The sequence below is a fragment of the Callionymus lyra genome, chromosome 16 (assembly GCF_982586985.1).
Source record: "Callionymus lyra chromosome 16, fCalLyr1.hap1.1, whole genome shotgun sequence".
Lineage (NCBI taxonomy): Eukaryota > Metazoa > Chordata > Actinopteri > Syngnathiformes > Callionymidae > Callionymus > Callionymus lyra.
Window position 1 is genome coordinate 9,232,685 of NC_141833.1, and position 19,265 is coordinate 9,251,949.

Here is a 19,265-nt window from a genome sequence, read left to right on the forward strand (position 1 = left end):
GTTTGAGGCGCTCCGGTTTCACTGACGGGCGGAGAAGGTGCGCAACTTTTTACGCATCGCTTCCAGCCCCGCGGGGCGTTCAAGACGGATCCGCTGGGAAACTCTCTCGTGACTGGATACCTGCACTTCCAGAAGGATTTCCCAACTCAATTTGAAGCCGTAGGAGAGGATGCGTCAAGACTTTACGCGCGCACGTTTCATCTTCTGAGCGCAACATAAACCAAAACACGGACAAACGAAATCTTCTCGAGCTCTTGTTTACGCATCGAGATCTTCTGTTTGGAGACAAGACCCAACAGGTTGCTGGAGGTACGAAGGAGAGTCTTGAAAAACTGGCTTTAAATTTCATCATATGTGATCCAACGATTAAAAAAAAAACAAAAAAAACGAGGACATATTTTCTGATGCCATTTTTTTTTTTTTTACACTCTTTAAAGTTTATTTCAAAAGTCTTTTGAGAGTTTGGAAATGATCATCTAATGGTTCCCATCTCTTCCACAGCAGCACCGCGTAAAAGTTGAGAGAGAGAAGGAGGAGGAGAAGGAGGAGAAGGAGGTGTCCTTCTGTCCCTGAAGCAGCACCGCTTCACATGTATCCTTCATGTTGTCTCCAGCCGCCGAGGGGACAGGCTGCCGTGGACTGTTACGCGCCGTGACGAGCACCAGAGAGACATGACACGCCGCGGTGGATGGATCCGAACCCGGGGCTGCTGCTCCTCCTCCGGGCTGGACCCGCGGACGCACGGTGAGATGTTTGCTGGTGGAGATGATTTAAGGATGGGAGGGGAGGAGAAGTGAGGTTGAGGTTGTCCACCTGCTGCGAGTCACTGCGACCCTGACAGGATCATCTTCTGTCACTGGAGGAGTGTAGGAGGTGTGGTGAGAGGGGGATGAGGAGGTGAGAGATTAGAGGAGATGATGATGATGATGATGATGATGATGATGATGGGTGTCGGATCAGAGTTTTTGTTTGTGAGTCTCTGAAGTGTCTTTAAAGTCTGAAGAGATCAAGATGTTCTCAGTATGAGACATAATGTGTGTCCTCAGAAGATAACGTTTTTTGAACGTCATCAAATACTTTACATTTTGGTTTTAAATGGTTAATAGTGGGCACTGGTGTTTGTGACCCTGGCTCCTGCAATGGTTTGATGAATCTGCTTTCTGTGATGAAGAAACAGTGTCTTTGTAAAAGCCAGAACATGTCAATGTTGGATGACATAAATCATTATTTTGATTAAAATTATTATTTGTATATATTATTTTACATAATTGTTTTTATATAATTTATTTTGATATTAAAAAAAAAGGATTATAGCATCAATTCAATCATTTTGGGAATAAAATGAAGGACATTTGTGTAACAAACTACAGTACATTTTGTGTAGTTGAGTTGGCAAAAGTGTGTACAATCTGTTATTAAATTTGAAACACAAACATGTTAAAAACATCACTTACAACCTAAATGGTCGATGTGAATGTATTCTATATGTGGAATGTACACACGACTCAGAAAGGAATGAATCTATAAAATACACAATCCTATTTAAGTACATACCAACAATTCAGTCTATAGTAAGTATTATTGCCTTTTATCTGACACACACACACACAACACATGAGCATAAAACTACACACAAGTTTGTTCACACAAACATACATATAAAGATGCCACCGGTGTTGTACAGTTTTATCGTCCCTTTCTACATGCTCTTATTTACACACCTTTACAATAAACACACAAACTTACACATCCACAAACACAACAAATCTTTAGCCCATATGAAAAGGATGTACACACATTTTTAGAGACTCACAACTAGAAAAAACATTAACACAGACACACACACCATCAGTACAAGAAGTGGATCAAAGACGTGAGGTTTGTTGTGCGAGTGTGTTCTGGTGACGCCGAAGTGTTTTGGTCATGTGTCGGCTCAGAAAGAAAGAAAGAAGTCAGCGCCTCACTGACTCACACATCAGAGCATGAACTCCCCGGCTGACTCAGTGACCCACTGACTCACACAGTCATGCCTGCAGAACATAGACCCGGTTGTGGACTCTTGTGTCGTCGTCTCCCTCGTGTGGGAAAAGTGTCGCTCGCTGTGTAAAAAAAATGTCCGAACACGTCCTGTTTTCTCTTCGCTGGTGTCCGTTAAAATATCGGGTTTGTTCTCAGGCGGAACTCGAGAGCCTCAGACATCTCACACTCCCCCGTCACGCCGCCGCGGCTTTCACTTCCCCGCGGTCAAAGGTCGCGGGGGTGAGCGGCCCCGCCGAGGGTCAGGTACGGCGGCGCGGCACGGCCTCCCGATGTGTGGTCTGTTTTGTTTAACCTGGCATGTGGTTTTACGAGAGCTAGCCGAGCGTTTGTTGCTGTTCCGAGGGCGAACTCTTTGTGCGGCTCCGTTTGGCCCCGCTGAGGGCCGGATAAACACTCGTAATTAAACCGACACAATAAGTCAACGCTAATGGAGCCGAGGCTGCTCGTGAATGAGTCAAATGTTTTTCTTTCCTGCGAGAACAGTCGCAGCGTTTCTTTGATATTGTTCTTAATCGTAGCGTTAACTGTTTAGGTCGCCATTAGCATATGCTACTGTAGAAACAATTGCTTTAATGAACATATTGCTTACATTCACATATAAGAAGTTCTAACCATTAGCATCACATCCGTTAAATGTTGGTAGCTAGTAGCTAGCTAAAATTTAGCGTACCTAAATAAGCATGTTTATATCTCTCAAACATTTATTTAATTAAATCTTTAAATTGACAGATGACAACTAAAAACATTGCTAACGTAATGTTAGCACATATGGCTTTAATCAGAATAAGAAGATGTAAATTTATTTATTTTCAACATTATTTCACACATAAATGCTAGCTAGTGCTAGCTTGGTGCGATACAACCGGTGGGGGGAAAAGTCGACTTTACAAACTAATAAAAACAAATACTAACCAAATTCCTTTTAAAATACTGAGTGCACCTTTGATTGTAGATTTTATTTATGTCGTAAAAGATTCCCTCGTGAAAGTTTCAAAGGAAATGAGGTGATCGTAAATGCTTGAAAAAAAGTCTTCCCTGGAATCTTCCAGGTTATGTCATGTTGCCCTTGAGCACGACTTGATCGCTGTCAGCGCCGAAGGAAAAACGTTCTCAAAGACGGAGCAAAGAAATGTACCTTGAGTCGCTGCCTCCAGTGGCGGAATTGGGTAGTTCATCAATAGCGAAACGTAAAATAAGACTTTAATTAATCCGGTGTTTAACGGTGTTTGTAGAAATTACTCAATGACGTTGATGATTTTGAGCCAATATTCTGCTTATTTTCTTGAAGGAATCGTCCCTATTCATATTTTTTTAACAACTGTATGACTTTAAAAACAATTAAAATTCCCCATGGATTTGAGATGAGACGCTTACACACGGTATGACACTCAATGACACACTTTTAATTGCATTTTAGATTTAGATTTAGTTTATTTTCGTCTCACATGTTTCTGTGGAAATTATCTGATTGTTAAAAGACACCAATTCAAACAACTTTTCATCCCTAAACATATTTGTGTTTAGCATTAGAGGATTTTGGCCAAATGAAGAACTGAATAATTAGCCTTGCTTTGTTAGCTTGCTAGCATCAGCTGAGATTCATTATAAATTATTTTCATTTAAAGCTTCACAAACGGCGGGATTGAATACGTATTTATAGACGCTATCACAAACACGTTTTAGTAGTTGTAAATTCTTTAATATTGAAGTTTAGCTTTGGACATCACTTTACTAAGATAGCTAGCCGGCCGCTGCACTAGCTGCTATGCTAGCAGTTAACAACCAACATGTATGGAGATAAAAAAACTTCTGAATGCAAATATTTTGTCTGAAAATGAACAGCAGCCTTAGACAATTGTCACGTATCGCAATATATTTATTAATATTTTAACTTAATTACTTTCAATCTTTTGTTTTGCTAATAGCATAGTTAGCAATGTTGGGGAAGTTGGTAAAACACAAATAAAAACAATTTCTTTTGGAAAGTGTTTTAAGATTCTTGACCAGAGGGTTGGTTTAGTCATAATGTTTTTATTAATATGAACAAATAAGATCATAATTAGATCAAAGGCAGGATTTAAAGGCGTGACCTGAACTGACACCAAGATGAATTGACTATAATTGATCACTAGCTTCCCAGATTAGCGGCGTATCGGAAAAAGATGAATGTGCGGCGGGCGCCGCGGCGTGTAGCGTTACTCAGTGTCTTGTGTCGCGACACTAATGGAGTTGGCCGGTGAGAGAGATTGATCATGCAACCTGGAGCGCCACAGGGCGACTCCAATCTGGAAGCGCTTAGAGCCCTCCGCGACCCCCGTGATTCCTCGCTGCCAAATCGAAGGAGGCACGATCTGACAAAAAGGAATTTCAATTTGTACGACGTATTTCTGCTTCCCAAGCTACTTGTTTGCTTTTAAGGGACAATCTGCGGGGGAATTATTCCTCTGTGATCTCGACCTCAGTTGTTCAAACACGGTTATTTTAGAACAAAGCCGCCGTTAATACCGACGGAAAAATAAAGCTAACATCTTTATCGGGAAATCTTCCGCCCTTTAAAGCAACTTTTTTTTCTTCTCCCCAAAAAAAAACAGAAGAATGTTAACTAGCTTGATACAATACGGCGTATTCTTGTGAAATTAGCGGGTCACGTTCATTAATCATGGAGTCTGAGCGCCGCTTTGAACCATCAGGCCGGGTCATTAGAGCCGGGGCCGTCTGGGGCGCGAGCCGGGCGACACGGAAACACTTTGGACCAGACACAGGACTCGCTAATAACCAGGTTCGAGTCACAGATAGACACGTTTTCCTGCGCTTTAATCCGTAGAAAATGTCAGCGCTTGACCGGGCGAAAGGTCAAACGTGTGCGGTGGACGTCGTCAGGTAGACGATCATCTCTTCCAAGCACTTTTTTCTTCCTCCTCACAAACACCGGAAAGTGAAATCGTACCCTCCGTCCGTCGCTCCCACGCCGCAACAATGTGTTCCCATTTAAGGTGAGGCTCTCTGTGTGGCTTCCTTTTAAAAAAAACCAACTCAATCAGGCAGGAATTTGGGTTATTAGGGGTCAAGGACACCAGGGGGGGGGCGGGGGGGACGGTTTGGACGAGGAAGACACAGATGTGTCGCTCCTTCCTGTTGATGCTTCCCGGATTTACCTGACGGGGTCACATGACCTGTTACATCGTGGGCCCCTCTTTGTTGATAATAACTGACGCGCCGACATTAATCCCAAACCTTATACACCAGCAGCTGCACGTCCCTCCAGTGCTCCAGTTACACACATGAGTCAGCAAAAACCTTGTTGACAACGTTTCTTTATTGATTATATTTTGCAAGAAAAAGCTTTTGTACCATGTGTGCTAACTATTGCTAGCAAGTAGCTTCTTGTCTCTGTCGTTTATTTGTAAACACAGTTTAAGTCTAAATAAATAAAACATCATTAAAACTAAATAAAAAGTAACAGAAAACAACAAAACCCTTTTCCTTCTATACAAGCTAACAGCTTAGCGTTATTCATCATTCAGACGTTGATTGGGAACTTGTTGAAATTGTCCGTAGATATGAGTGTGTGTGAATGGTTGTGTGTCTTTGTGCGACAGACTGGCATCCTGTCCAGGGTGTCCCCCCACTTCACGCCTGAAGATACTGTGATAGACTGTGTGACCCCATAATGGAATAAGTGGCTTAGAAAACGAATGAATGAAATAGAAAGAAACCTATTGAATTTTTTAATGACTTGAACTTAAACATTCTTATAATTTACTGATGGTCACCAAAGTACGCTGCTAAACACCAATAGTGCATCAACTGGTGCTCTTAGTTTGAAAAACATGTGGGTCAGCAATTGTAAGAACTTTTTTTTTAAGATGTTTTTTTATGCCTTTCCTCAAATATTAAGCAAAAAACACAAGTTTGGCAGCAGTGAGGCTTCATTTGCTTTTCTTCAGGTGTTGGATTTATTAGAATCTTCTACCATCTACCACTTACTTTCACTTATGATGCTTAAATACTTGCCAAAAACAAGTGATTTGTTTAGTAATAGTTGTTATAATCTTTAATGAAATAGTGTTTAGCTTCATTAATTGATCTTTTGGAAGGAAAAATAGAAATTATTTAGTAGAATTTCTGTCGTTGTCAAATCTTGATTCTAAGGGAAGCATTAATGCTAAAATAAAGCTAGCATTTTAAAGCTAAGCTATTAGCTTTTACTCTGGAAACTTTCTATTATTCTTTTTTGTCAATGTCCAAGTTTGTTTGTTTGCCGTAAGAATAACTTAAAACAACAAGAAAGCAAATGAAAAGATAATAAATTTCAATAGTTTGCATTCTTAAAATGATTATGGTGTTTTTAACACCGCTGTTGCAGCAAATATAAACTCTTCTGCCCTTTTTTTTCCAATTTATTTGTGTATATTCTAGCAAAAAACTGTTGAAAATCCAATGCTCTCCAACCTATCACGGTGTGTTCTCAGTACAGTATCTCCAGCATACATCTTCGGTGCCACTTCAACAGGTGCTGCCCTGGACCAGCATCAGGCTTCTATTAAAGTCAATAACGGCACAATTGCGTCGGTTAAAATTAGACGGTTACATGTGTTTCCTGGAAGAACCGTGGCGGCGCGCCAGATCCTGCAACTAAATGCTGCAGGAACGACTCTTCAGTTTGTTGGGTTTTGGGTCAGCATGACTCAGCGGCGCTGGCTCAGACAGAAAAACACTGGGAGAAAATCCTAGTTTTGACAACACGCTGGAGCAAGAGAAGCTTTTAAGTTTGGAGAGAGTCTCGGCGCTTCTTCACTTTTCTTCTTGGCAAATATTTCTCTTTGCATGTTTTCAGTTGAAGTTGCAGTCTTTTATCAATGTAGCCATTAGCGCGATTATGCGAAATCTATGATTATGTCGTCAGAATCAAACACTTTTTAAGATGTAGCCGCGGCTCCTTCAGCCTCGATAGTGTTACGGGGTCGTGGGTCAGGGTCGACACAGAGGTCGCGGAGCCACGTTTATTCACCCCGGACACTTTTTATTGGGCCCTCGGTGACCCAACCGTCTCCTCTTCCCCTCTTTGATGACCCACCGTAACTCTCCGCCGGGCTGCTGGCAGCTCCACCCGGCATGTGCGAAGGCTCGGCTCCAGAAAACCGTTGAACTTCAAACACAGTTTGTTCTCCGGGCAAAGTGCTTCGTTTATCCCTCGGAAAGAACCATTAGACACGTTTGCGAGGAGGAAGCTGCAGGGTCAGTGAAGTAAACCACTAATCACTTTTCTTTTATTTGCAGGTTCACTTCTAAAAGCCGCTAATAATGAGCTCCAGGTTTTTGAGCGTCTCGCTCACCGGCAGCGTTTAGAAAAACCTGCTGTGTTGCCAATGATCCGGCTGTTGAACCAGCAACCGTTGAGCAATCGCCACGATGTGTTAGACGTTTACACAGCGGCAGGTGCTGCGTGATAATGTGGATCATAAAATTGAAAAGTTCAACGTTTGAGGGTTTAGAAATGTTCCTGGTTTCACTAGAGGACACCCTGAACATTATTCATGGTCTTTGTCCAAATGTACTAAAATGAGAAAAATGTACAAAAAGGTTTTGCTATTTTTTATGTGTTTTTTCATGTGGTTAGTTTCTCTTCAATGCTTGAGGTATTTTTACGCTGAAATGTCATTTATTTTTGTTTAAAGCTAAATTATTTTTTAGCTTAAATATATTTTTAATCAGGGGTCCCCAAACTTTTTCTAGTGAGTGACAAATTTTCAATAATTATTTCAAAAGTCAAAATGTAAAATTGTTTTAAGCCTCTCTGTATTATTCACAGAAAAAAGTCAAGAAATATAATTTGAGGCCCAAAAATGTTGATATCTTTCAAACCAGACCTTCTTAGACAGCAACAAATTGTAAGTAGTATAAAATATAAGAACAAAAAACAGACTTTTATTAATATACTCCACTTTCAACATTAAGATTTAATAAATTGCAATAATATATTTATGGAAGCCAGGGAGGTCGTTCACCTTGACCTTGAGATAAAGGGTTAAACATATCCATGAAACTACATGATGATTACTTTATGTTTGTATGTAACTTTTTGTTACATTAAGATTAATCTTAATTGTCTATTTAAAAATGTAAGTTTATATAATTCCTACAAAAACAAAAGGAAAAAGAAAATTAATTATTACTATTATTTTCATTCATAAGTATAAGATAATAAAGTAAATTTCCATTAAAGCGACTATGTGTGAGTTCTCAAATATTGTTTCTGGCTCCCCTGCAGTCTGAACAGTGTAACTGCAATGTCATAAATTGAACTTTATAATGAATACTATTACTGCGCAAGTTGTTACTGTTAGAAATTAAATAATAATTGGGTCTCAAATGTGAAAAGAAAGTGTTGCTTTTACCTTCCAAGATGTCGAGTGTATGTTTTTCGTAAAAAAAAAAAAAAAATCTCTGTGAATGACAAGAATCTAAAGACCAACATGTCAAATAATTGCGTCTTCAGATGAAAATCCAACGTGTATCTGAAAACTAAACCTTAAAAAATAACCTCAAGTTATCTTAAAAACTGTATTCATAGAAATATCTCTCAACCTCTACATATAAAACCCAGTGTTTTCTTCAAGTGCCGTCCACATGCTGCTGATCATCCTCTGGCTCGGCAAGAACGCCTCACACCTCGGGGGCTCAGATGTTGTCGGAGAGTTAATCCAACCTCCCGGTGGAGGTGATGTGAGGGGTGAGCTCACTGCAGATCCTCACCCTCCTGCTCCGGGCTCATCAGTGTCCACACCTCCCAGTGTGTGTGTGTGTGTGTGTGTGTGTGTGTGTGTGTGTTTGGCACGCTGACAAGTGCATATCTTTGCGCGTCTTTATCATGCTCAAGTGCATAGTTACACAGAGTGTGTGTGTGTGTCGGAGCCAAGAGTGTGTGTTCAGTGGTCCGTGGGGGGGGTGGTTAGCTACTTATCTGAGCCCATGCATGGGACCTGCTATCTGTTTCTCATTTGGGCAGCACTGGCTCTCCAGCAGTGACAGGCCTCCGAGTGGAAACTGGCACTAACGAGCAATTACATCCTGCCGGCCTGCATGGGATTATGGGATTACTGGCTGACGGGGCCTCCGTCTCTCCTGCTGACATTCCCTCACTTCCCCTCACCTTTCTCTGCGTTCCCTCGCTTCTCTGGTTTGACGACTTCCTAGATCTCTGACAAAATTTCAGACTAATCAAAGTTGGTTTCAAAGTGTTTAAATTCAACTGTTTTTTATCAGTATTTTCAGATACTTTATCACCCTTGTGCTATCTCCGGGGTCAAGGTGACCCAAAGGCCCGAAAACGAATGTCATTGTTTTATCCCTTGTGTTGTCTCCGGGTCAAGTTGAACGACCTCCACCAGTGCATATGTATTTATGGAAGCCAGGGAGGTCGTTCACCTTGACCTGTAGACAACACAAGGGGTAAAACAATTAGATTTGTTTTCGGCCTTCGGGTCACCTTGACCCTCAGATAACACAAAGTTAATCTCACACAGGGAAATAAATGGAGGCATACATTGTAAAGAGACATAGCCAAGAAAATAAAAATAAAAAATGCAATATTTTGCAATATTTTGAACCACTTTCTGATTGCACAGTGATAACTGGAAGCTGAATTTTCAGCAAAACAAACGCTTTTTGGAGGCATTCCTGTATTGATATTTAACGACATTGTGTCGTTATTTTTCGAATAACATGCAAAGTATTCACGTTGCAATCAAACGGTAGCAGTCATAACCTTATCCGCCGCTAAAGAAACAATAAGATGACGATAAAATTACTGAGGACGAGAGGATACAGTTGAGTTTGGTTTGGAAACAAATGAAAGCAGTTACGACTTCCTCAAGAGCCATGTTGTCTGTAAATTCTGCAACACCAGAGGCAAGTACTCGAGCAATAATTCAAATATATACTTGTTCGTGCAGTATCGAATATATCGTATCGCTGCCCGTGTATCGTGATGTGTATCGTATCGCCAGATTCTTGCCAATACACAACCTTAGCATCAGATATCGTCTTCTTTTGCTTAATATAGATCAGGTAGATAGGATAGATGGGTCATTTTTTTCATAAAACTATCTTTTCTTCTCTGACACTGAAGCGAAACAAACGTGTCCCGGTGAAGAACATAGACCCTCCTCAGCCCCCGTCCAGAGTGATGACAAGAACGCACAAACAAGTTGTCACGCCGCAGTTGAGTCGAGCTGGCGGAGCTGCGTGTTATTACCCAGTTGGACCTCCGCCGATCTTGTTCCGAGTCTGGCAGTGATCAGTTCCTGCTCTCCTGGTGTTCTCTCCTCTTACAGCGCAGGTGTCTTTTATTGAGTCGCCGGTGATTTACTGTACTCTTGCTTTTCCCGCCGCAATCACGCGGCGCAGCAGTGACAGGTTGAAGCTGGAGGTCAGAGGGCGAGCGGCAACTCCGTGGGCCTCCGTCTCTCCTGCTGACATTCCCTCACTTCCCCTCACCTTTCTCTGCGTTCCCTCGCTTCTCTGGTTTGACGACTTCCTAGATCTCTGACAAAATTTCAGACTAATCAAAGTTGGTTTCAAAGTGTTTAAATTCAACTGTTTTTTATCAGTATTTTCAGATACTTTATCACCCTTGTGCTATCTCCGGGGTCAAGGTGACCCAAAGGCCCGAAAACGAATGTCATTGTTTTATCCCTTGTGTTGTCTCCGGGTCAAGTTGAACGACCTCCACCAGTGCATATGTATTTATGGAAGCCAGGGAGGTCGTTCACCTTGACCTGTAGACAACACAAGGGGTAAAACAATTAGATTTGTTTTCGGCCTTCGGGTCACCTTGACCCTCAGATAACACAAAGTTAATCTCACACAGGGAAATAAATGGAGGCATACATTGTAAAGAGACATAGCCAAGAAAATAAAAATAAAAAATGCAATATTTTGCAATATTTTGAACCACTTTCTGATTGCACAGTGATAACTGGAAGCTGAATTTTCAGCAAAACAAACGCTTTTTGGAGGCATTCCTGTATTGATATTTAACGACATTGTGTCGTTATTTTTCGAATAACATGCAAAGTATTCACGTTGCAATCAAACGGTAGCAGTCATAACCTTATCCGCCGCTAAAGAAACAATAAGATGACGATAAAATTACTGAGGACGAGAGGATACAGTTGAGTTTGGTTTGGAAACAAATGAAAGCAGTTACGACTTCCTCAAGAGCCATGTTGTCTGTAAATTCTGCAACACCAGAGGCAAGTACTCGAGCAATAATTCAAATATATACTTGTTCGTGCAGTATCGAATATATCGTATCGCTGCCCGTGTATCGTGATGTGTATCGTATCGCCAGATTCTTGCCAATACACAACCTTAGCATCAGATATCGTCTTCTTTTGCTTAATATAGATCAGGTAGATAGGATAGATGGGTCATTTTTTTCATAAAACTATCTTTTCTTCTCTGACACTGAAGCGAAACAAACGTGTCCCGGTGAAGAACATAGACCCTCCTCAGCCCCCGTCCAGAGTGATGACAAGAACGCACAAACAAGTTGTCACGCCGCAGTTGAGTCGAGCTGGCGGAGCTGCGTGTTATTACCCAGTTGGACCTCCGCCGATCTTGTTCCGAGTCTGGCAGTGATCAGTTCCTGCTCTCCTGGTGTTCTCTCCTCTTACAGCGCAGGTGTCTTTTATTGAGTCGCCGGTGATTTACTGTACTCTTGCTTTTCCCGCCGCAATCACGCGGCGCAGCAGTGACAGGTTGAAGCTGGAGGTCAGAGGGCGAGCGGCAACTCTCTAATGGAAGGTCATTATCGGAGGAGTTTGGCTTTCTTTCCTTCTCTTTTGTTCTTCCACCGGAGGAGGAGAAATACCAGCCAAACTACACCGTTTAAACAGCTCATTGTTCCTTCACCTCCACAGTTGTTCAGCAGAACGTTTCTAAGAGATGGATACGGTTAGAGCCGTAACATTATGACCTCTTACACAGAGGGCTTGTAGGGTTCATTTGACAGTGGAATTATTAGATTAGGGAATTTATATTAACTACATATCAGCACAACACAACATTTTTACTTTTCATTATATTGTCTTTATGACTAAGCAGTAGAACTCTTAATATATTTTTTGAATGGTTCTTCATAGAACTGTCTATTGGCGGAAATACTAGAAAAAAGGAAATTCATCTTCTAGGAAGATAACGCCTTGTTTTGTAAACAAATGCACACGACTCCTCTGATTTTCTGGGATTCCTGTGTTGTTCTCCGTGTAATCTTGATCTTTTATGTTTATATTTTTTGATTATTTTTTGGTTTTGTTTCTTGTTTAACTCTTTCTCACTCATATAAATATAAATTACTTATTTATTTACTTACTTACTCTTCGGTTTTCACGAGTTAAAACTTTTAAAACAAATCCCACTGTTCTAACAGTGGGGGGAGCCAGAGACAAATACTTCTGTAATGCTACTTTAAAGATCGTTTTTTTTCTCATTGAATGTAAATAATCAGCAATAAGGGAAACGTTTCAACTATTTATCCGGCTACTGAACTAGCTGCTAATAAATACTTTATGATATTTCCCTTACATGCTGATCATTTGTCTAAATATTGACCGAATGGGTCGTACAACCGAAAACGTCCCTCCCTGTTTTGAGAAACTAAGACACATTTTTTTCTTAAATTATTCATTAAAAAAGCTGATAAAATTATCTGATGCTAATGCTAATATTGCTAAGGAGCTCATTTGCAGCAAAATATTTTTAGACTCTGCTATTGGAAGAATATTTGCAATCTAAAACTATTTAATTGGTTAAATGGACCTCTGTTTTATTGCGATCATTTCAGGGTAAAGTTCACTGCAAGACGCGGTAAACAGTTATTGGCTGGCGATCTCTTGACAGCAGCTGCATGAACTGATGCGGCTGAAGATCAACAACAGTGGCGACTGGCTGGAGGTCTGAAAGACTCACAAACCCACATCACCCATGAGTCTGGAGCTGCTCAGGGTCTGAGCGCTACCTTCTCCAAACCTCCCGCCCTCCTGGACGCTGCAGGCGTCGGCCTGTAAACGGGTCCAGAGAGCGGCGCTGAAATGAACCAGCAGACGGCTCCCTGATCTGAAGGGGGCCTTAAACGCTCCCAGCTGTGACATTAGGGACTCGGGAGGGCACTTGGACCTGTGGAGGGCTCGTTGCTTTTCGCCGTCCCTCCTGCTGTCAGGTCCTAAATCAGCTCGCAGACGGAGGGAGGCGACAGTTTGGTTTTAAGTTTCACCGTCTGTCCGAGCGTTGCCCTCTGCTCCGGTGCATTCTGCGTCGCTCTAGCTGGAAGCATGTTGGCGGCTTTGATGAAGATAAAACCGATACTTTATTCATATAATACCTGCTATAGTTACTCTCGAGCGCCACCTACACTTGTTGCGCTATATTCCAGGGACCTGAAAACTGTGGAACTGGGGTGTTCCAAGCTTATTGAAAATCTATTTTGTGTGATAGTTGGTCTCGTTTACATATGCCGTAATGATCTTAGTTAGAGACGGCTTTTGCATTCATTACTATAATAACTGGAGGGCCCTTTTTGAAGCTGCAAGGATATGAAAACCATTATATTTTAGCATTTTAAACAAGTGCAAAGGCTGATAATAGCAGTGAGGCTAAATGTTTTAGTGGTTTTAACCACCAAGGAGTGCTAGGAGGCCTAATAAAATCGACGGCAAGAATAAAACATCTATTTGCGCTGAACATACGACATGAAAACTGCCTTGATCTTCAGATTCTCAAGTTTCCGAGGGTACCTAAACACACCACCTTTAATAACATTTATTCAGTGTCAACATTCTGTGTCAAACCAGACTCTGCTGTTCGTGATCTAAAATAAAAACAAATAAAAATAATAAATAAACGATACATATTTAAAAGTGAGTACACTTTAAATAATATTATTGATATATTTTCTTAAGTATTTTTTATATCAACGTTGTACCTGCTGCCGTTGTGCCTGTTAAAAATATGTTTTAATACTTTAATACTTTACTACTTAATTTAGTCTTTCCTTTCTTGTTGTATCGTTCGTATTTATTAAAGAATCAAAATATGATTAGAGTATAATGATGATGATAATGATGATGATACTTTATTGATCCACTGAAGAAGAAATTCTGTTTTCCAGCAGCAATAACACATCCATCCATACAAAGAATAAAAAAATAATTGATCACGGGTCATGCAGTTGTTGGTGACCTCTGTCTACACTGTTGTAATTACACTATTCTAACAGTGGGGGAGCCAGAAACAATCTCCTACTTTACATTTACTACTTTACACTCAAAACTCCAATTGATCCAGTATTATTAATTATTTATAAGTCATGAATGTGAGGTGTATTTGTGTGAACATATAGCAGTGGAGTGAGGTTTTATTGTTGATCAACTTCCTAGTTGCTTCCATCTCCTCCGAACTGGTGTCGTTGACTTTAAGTTGGCGAGAACTGGATCTAAACTCAGACCAGGAGAGTGGATCCGCAGTCGTGCGGCGCTGCTTTAGATAAACATGGAGCTCCACTTATCGGTCCCATCTGAGCGCCGCGACAGCAGGCTGCAGTTCACTGCCGAGGTAAACAAAGCATCTCACAGGTGGTGGAACTTCTGAGGTTATCTTGAGATTAAAATCATGTCACGTTCAGAGCTGATGTAATCCTCAACATTATTTAGGTAAGGAGTTCAAGCACAAGCCAAACATGGGTGTGATGTTTGTGTAAATTAACAACAAAGGTTTTGTTTTTTCCTCTTCTCCTTGGACTGTATGAGTTCCTTGAACGTGTCTCCTAGGATGAGGTCATGTGAGTCTCCAACACGGCACGTACTCAATCTAAACATCTGCGTCCGTCACACCTCTTATCACCTGCTCGGCGTGTTTTCACCCCCAGACCTCCGAGTGTGCCGGCTCGCCCCGGCCTACACCTCAGGACTCCCCCCGAAGAATGCCTTCGACAGCTCTGGTGCAGATGTTGCCTTTTGTCGCCGGACTGTTTGCACGCTTGTTGGAAGGAACAAGTCGACCGAAGAGCAACAAACATGGTCGCTGCTCGTACATAACGTGATTCATGTGACGCTCATTCAGGGGCCCGTACTCGCCCCTTTTTTTTTTATCTACAGTATGTGTAAATTGTAGAAATATCGCCCGCATGTCTTTAGTTTATGTTGGTCCGTACAAAGGAAGATGAAGAACCTTGTTCTGGTTCTCACGTTTCCTCTTTTCACTCTGTCCAGGTGGGAGCAGATGCAGGACTCACAGGAAGGGTCGGACGGAGGGGACTTCTGTTATGTCGGCAAAGGTCAAGGTCAGTCACAAACAAGGTCGTCACCCCAAATCTTTGCAATGAAATCAGTTATATATGTGACTTCTTTTAGGGGGGGCGACTAGCCTTAGAGAAGTGAGGAAAGAAAGCAATGTTTTAAGTAAGAATATCACAGTGTGTCATCTGCTAATATCATTATTTAATTGTACTTATTGTACTGTAGATACTGTATGTAAAATATAAATCATGAACGATCTGAGGACAAAACAGTCATATTTAACGGCAATGTGTGGTCTTGGAGACACATTTTTCCAAGGTCTAGGATTTCATCATGATGGAAGTAGGACTTCTTAAGTCATTCAAAACAACTTTACAAAAAGCTTCTCTTTTTGTTTGTTTTTTCGTTCGTTTACAAAAGTTCTCCAACCACCAGTCAATAAGAGAGGGGAGAAAAAAACTTTTAAAAGACGAAAAAAAAAAGAACAAAAACAACAAACAGGTTTCAAAAGTCAATCAGGCATGATGGTCTCTAGTATATCCTTAGGTCTACACATTTCTTTTCCGAGCTCCATTTTTTTTTTTTTGTGTGCCCTGCGGCCTCCTGTCCAGGGTGTCCCCCACCTTTAGCCCTAAGAAAATGGGATAAGCTCCAGCGCCCCCGCAACCCTCATAAAGGATTAAACAGCATAGAAAATGAATTAATGTTCGTCCATTGCTCCAAAGCCAGCTTCTGGTCCGGTTTCTTTCTTTTTTCTTTTTTCTTTTTTTTTTTTTTACAGTAAAACAGTATTTTAGTTAGATATTAATTACATGAATTCACACCATCAATATGTCCCAGCTATATTGTTTCAAATGTTTTGGTACTCAATACCAAAAGAAAGTTCATATTGCTCTTTTTACACTTGGACTTGGAGCATTATTTTTGTATATTGCCAAGAATGTGAACATGATGAGCATTTTTCTCTTCACATATTCTCCCATCAAAACGACTTAATTTCTAGGCAGCTTCATATGCTAGCAAGTTTGCTGGTCTAAACTCAAACACAAGAACTCTTAAGTATTTATAAAAATAACTCAAGATGGTGTTTTACATGATTAAAGATGTGCTGTTAGGATTTCAGCTGTAGTTTGATATAAAAACCTAGAAAACACTAAAAATATTCCAGATATTAGCACCGACACTAGCTTTTCTAGCATTAGCTGCTGATGCTAACCTTTAGTCAAGAATCCACCAAGATTCTACTTATTGTTGTTAAACCTCCAGGTACTTTTTTGTTTTTTTGTAGTAAGTTCTGTTGATGCAAAACTAAAGAATTAAAGATGAGATTATTTTTATAATCGCTTCATCCATAGTCACAAGATGATGATGCTAAGCTAGCAGAGCGTTTGTTAGCTAGCTGACGGTAAGAGAGCAGAAGCCATTTTTCAACCAGATTGAAGGTTTTTTTTTCAAGTGATACATTTTTGTTTTAACATTTATTTGTTTGTATCAAAGAGATCTCTTCTCATTGTGCGCTACTTCGTCCCTCCTCTAGGTGGTGCTGTGGGTGCTCCTGTCGCTGCTACCTGTGATGGAGGGAGCGCACATGAACCCCGGGTTCGGGTCTGAGTCGGGCCGGGTGGTGGACCTGCTGGGTGGTCAGGAGGAACGAGAACTTCCTGTTCGGCTGCCTGAGCTGATGGAGGAAGAGGAGGAAGAGGAGGAGGAGCAGGAGGAAGACAGTGATCCTTATTCTCCCTGGCATGTGTTATACGGTAATACACGGTGTTTCATATTTAGTGTAGAGCAGATGTATTAGATCAAAGTAATACTATGAAACTGATCATTTAGAAATGTTTGCGCTCGCTAGCTAACTATTTTATAACTAGTTCAACTTGTTAAAGATCCCTCGTTTATTTGTCCTTTTATATGGGTATTGTTTTTATTATTTTAGATAATATTTGTAATTAAAATGTATTTTAAATTAAATATTACACAATTTATGAAAAGAAATGTAACGGAACTATAACACTTTTTTCTTTTATGTTCATTTTTTATGTAAATAACAGTTATAATCAAATTAAAACAGACTTAAGTTTATATTATTATTATTATTTGAGAATGTAATTTTTTTTTGTCAAGTTTTTCCATCATATTCAATTCTCTGTTTGTGGCTTCCTGTTTCTTAATTACATATTATTTTTATGTGGCCCCGAGGAAATGTAATTCCAACCCTGGTGTTTAGAACATGGGTGGAGTTCCGTGCTCTCCCACTAGAGGGGGTTATTGGAGTATATAGAATGCCATGGAAGCATCATCAACATCAAAGCTCTTCTGAACAATAATAGCTACAAAGAAAAGAAAAAAAAGAAAATCTGTTTGAAAAAAATTAAATGTATAACTCAACATCAATGATCACTAATCAAATCAAGCAAATTAATTGCAGCTCCAGTTTAATTATATACTTTATTTAGTAAACTTCTTAATGTTTCAGAACCCTTTGTGATGGACGAGGTAGATGATCACCCCAGTAGTCGCTGGGTAGGGCGCTCTCCACGCTCCTCTGACCCGTCAGAACCTCCAACCAAGGGAACCCCGAAGAAAAAGAAGAAGAGGAAGAAGAAAGAGAGGGAAGAAGAGACGAGGAAGAGTGGGAAAAGGGGGCGAGGTAAAGGTCTGAAGCAGAGCAGCCGGGACTGCCGGGTGGAGAAGAAGGAGATGAAGGTCAGAGACTTGGGACTGGGCTACGACTCGGACGAGATCGTCCTCTTCAAGTTCTGCGTGGGCTCCTGCCAGTCCTCCAGAAAGAACTATGACTTGGTCGTGGAGAAACTGTTGGAGAACGGGTCGCTTCCCAGACGCACGGCCCGTCGGGTCCGGACCCACCCGTGCTGCCGGCCCGACAGCTTCGAGCCCGTCACCTTCATGGACGCTCAGACCAAATGGCAGACCATCGAGGAGGTGTCGGCGTCCAGCTGCATGTGCATCGGCTGAAGAGGGTGACCTGCAGGTGATGGACCAGAGGAGTTCTGAAGCTGCTCTGGGTACTGGAGACCACTTTAAGACATTACAACACCAGCCTTCATAGAGATTGGTCGTCATAGTGACAACATCCAGACCTCATTTATAAAAAAACACTTCTAATCCAGGTCCTGTGTCAATGATGGCTGACTATTTATGTGCGAACATCTGCCAAATAGTGAGCCATCATCGACAGCTCCTGTATTAAAGCAGGTCTCATAAATCCAAAATGTGGTCGAAGCATTTGAAACGGTCAGAACGAGCACAATTTTGTGTTTGGTTGAACCAATAATGGAGGTCAAAGGTCTCCTGGTGTGGATTTATCACGTCTTCCTAACAAGGTCAATAGTTTCCAAGTGAGTAACCGAGCCGATGTGAATAAGCAGCGCAGCTTACGGAACTGTGCTTTTATTTTGAAAAGCTGACGACCATCACTCACCTTAAAGCCAAACCATCCCAGAAGTTCAATTTTTGTTTTCACTTAGACTTAAAAAAAAACAGCAAAGAGAAACTCTGGCTGCGTTCACGTGAACATAAACACAGTGTTTTATGAGCTGCTCGTCAAATCCTCCCTTCATTCACTCTCCTGTTTACACTAGAAAATCCAACTTTATTTTCTGTTCCTGTGAACGCAGCCAGGCTCGAATGGATGCCGTGCATCTTCTTGTATTACTTGTGTATGTAAAGTGGAATATATTTATTTCAGATAAATTATTTATTTATTATGGCTCCGTACGAGAGCCGGATTATGAAATCTATATCACAGAAAATCTCTATTTATTACCAAGATCCCGCTTCATGTTACACCTGCTACGTTTGTCGTGTCTCTCAGCTGCCTCAGAACCTGGACTGAACCACTGATGTTTGGTGGATTGACTTTCCCCGTCAGATTTCCATCATTTGATTTATTTAAAATTTGGAGTT

The 19,265-nt window shown here is 41.0% G+C and overlaps 1 protein-coding gene across 1 annotated transcript; it reads left to right on the forward strand.

Annotated features, from left to right (window-relative positions):
• The first annotated feature begins 249 nt into the window (after positions 1–249).
• Positions 250–18,454, forward strand: LOC148063544 (uncharacterized). The gene is made up of 5 exons (XM_087810862.1): positions 250–309; positions 614–744; positions 15,312–15,382; positions 16,876–17,095; positions 17,815–18,454. Exons 2-5 carry the CDS (start codon positions 672–674, stop codon positions 18,312–18,314), a joined length of 864 nt encoding a protein of 287 aa, XP_087666988.1. The 5' UTR covers positions 250–309; positions 614–671; the 3' UTR covers positions 18,315–18,454.
• Positions 18,455–19,265: the final 811 nt, after the last annotated feature.

Bases quoted from the DNA above. Each gene is read 5' to 3' on its own strand.
- LOC148063544 (XM_087810862.1), top strand. From the start codon at position 672: ATGACACGCCGCGGTGGATGGATCCGAACCCGGGGCTGCTGCTCCTCC. The intron at 745-15,311 runs GTGAGATGTTTG...CACTCTGTCCAG, and splicing joins GCTGGACCCGCGGACGCACG to GTGGGAGCAGATGCAGGACT. The intron at 15,383-16,875 runs GTCAGTCACAAA...TCCCTCCTCTAG, and splicing joins TTATGTCGGCAAAGGTCAAG to GTGGTGCTGTGGGTGCTCCT.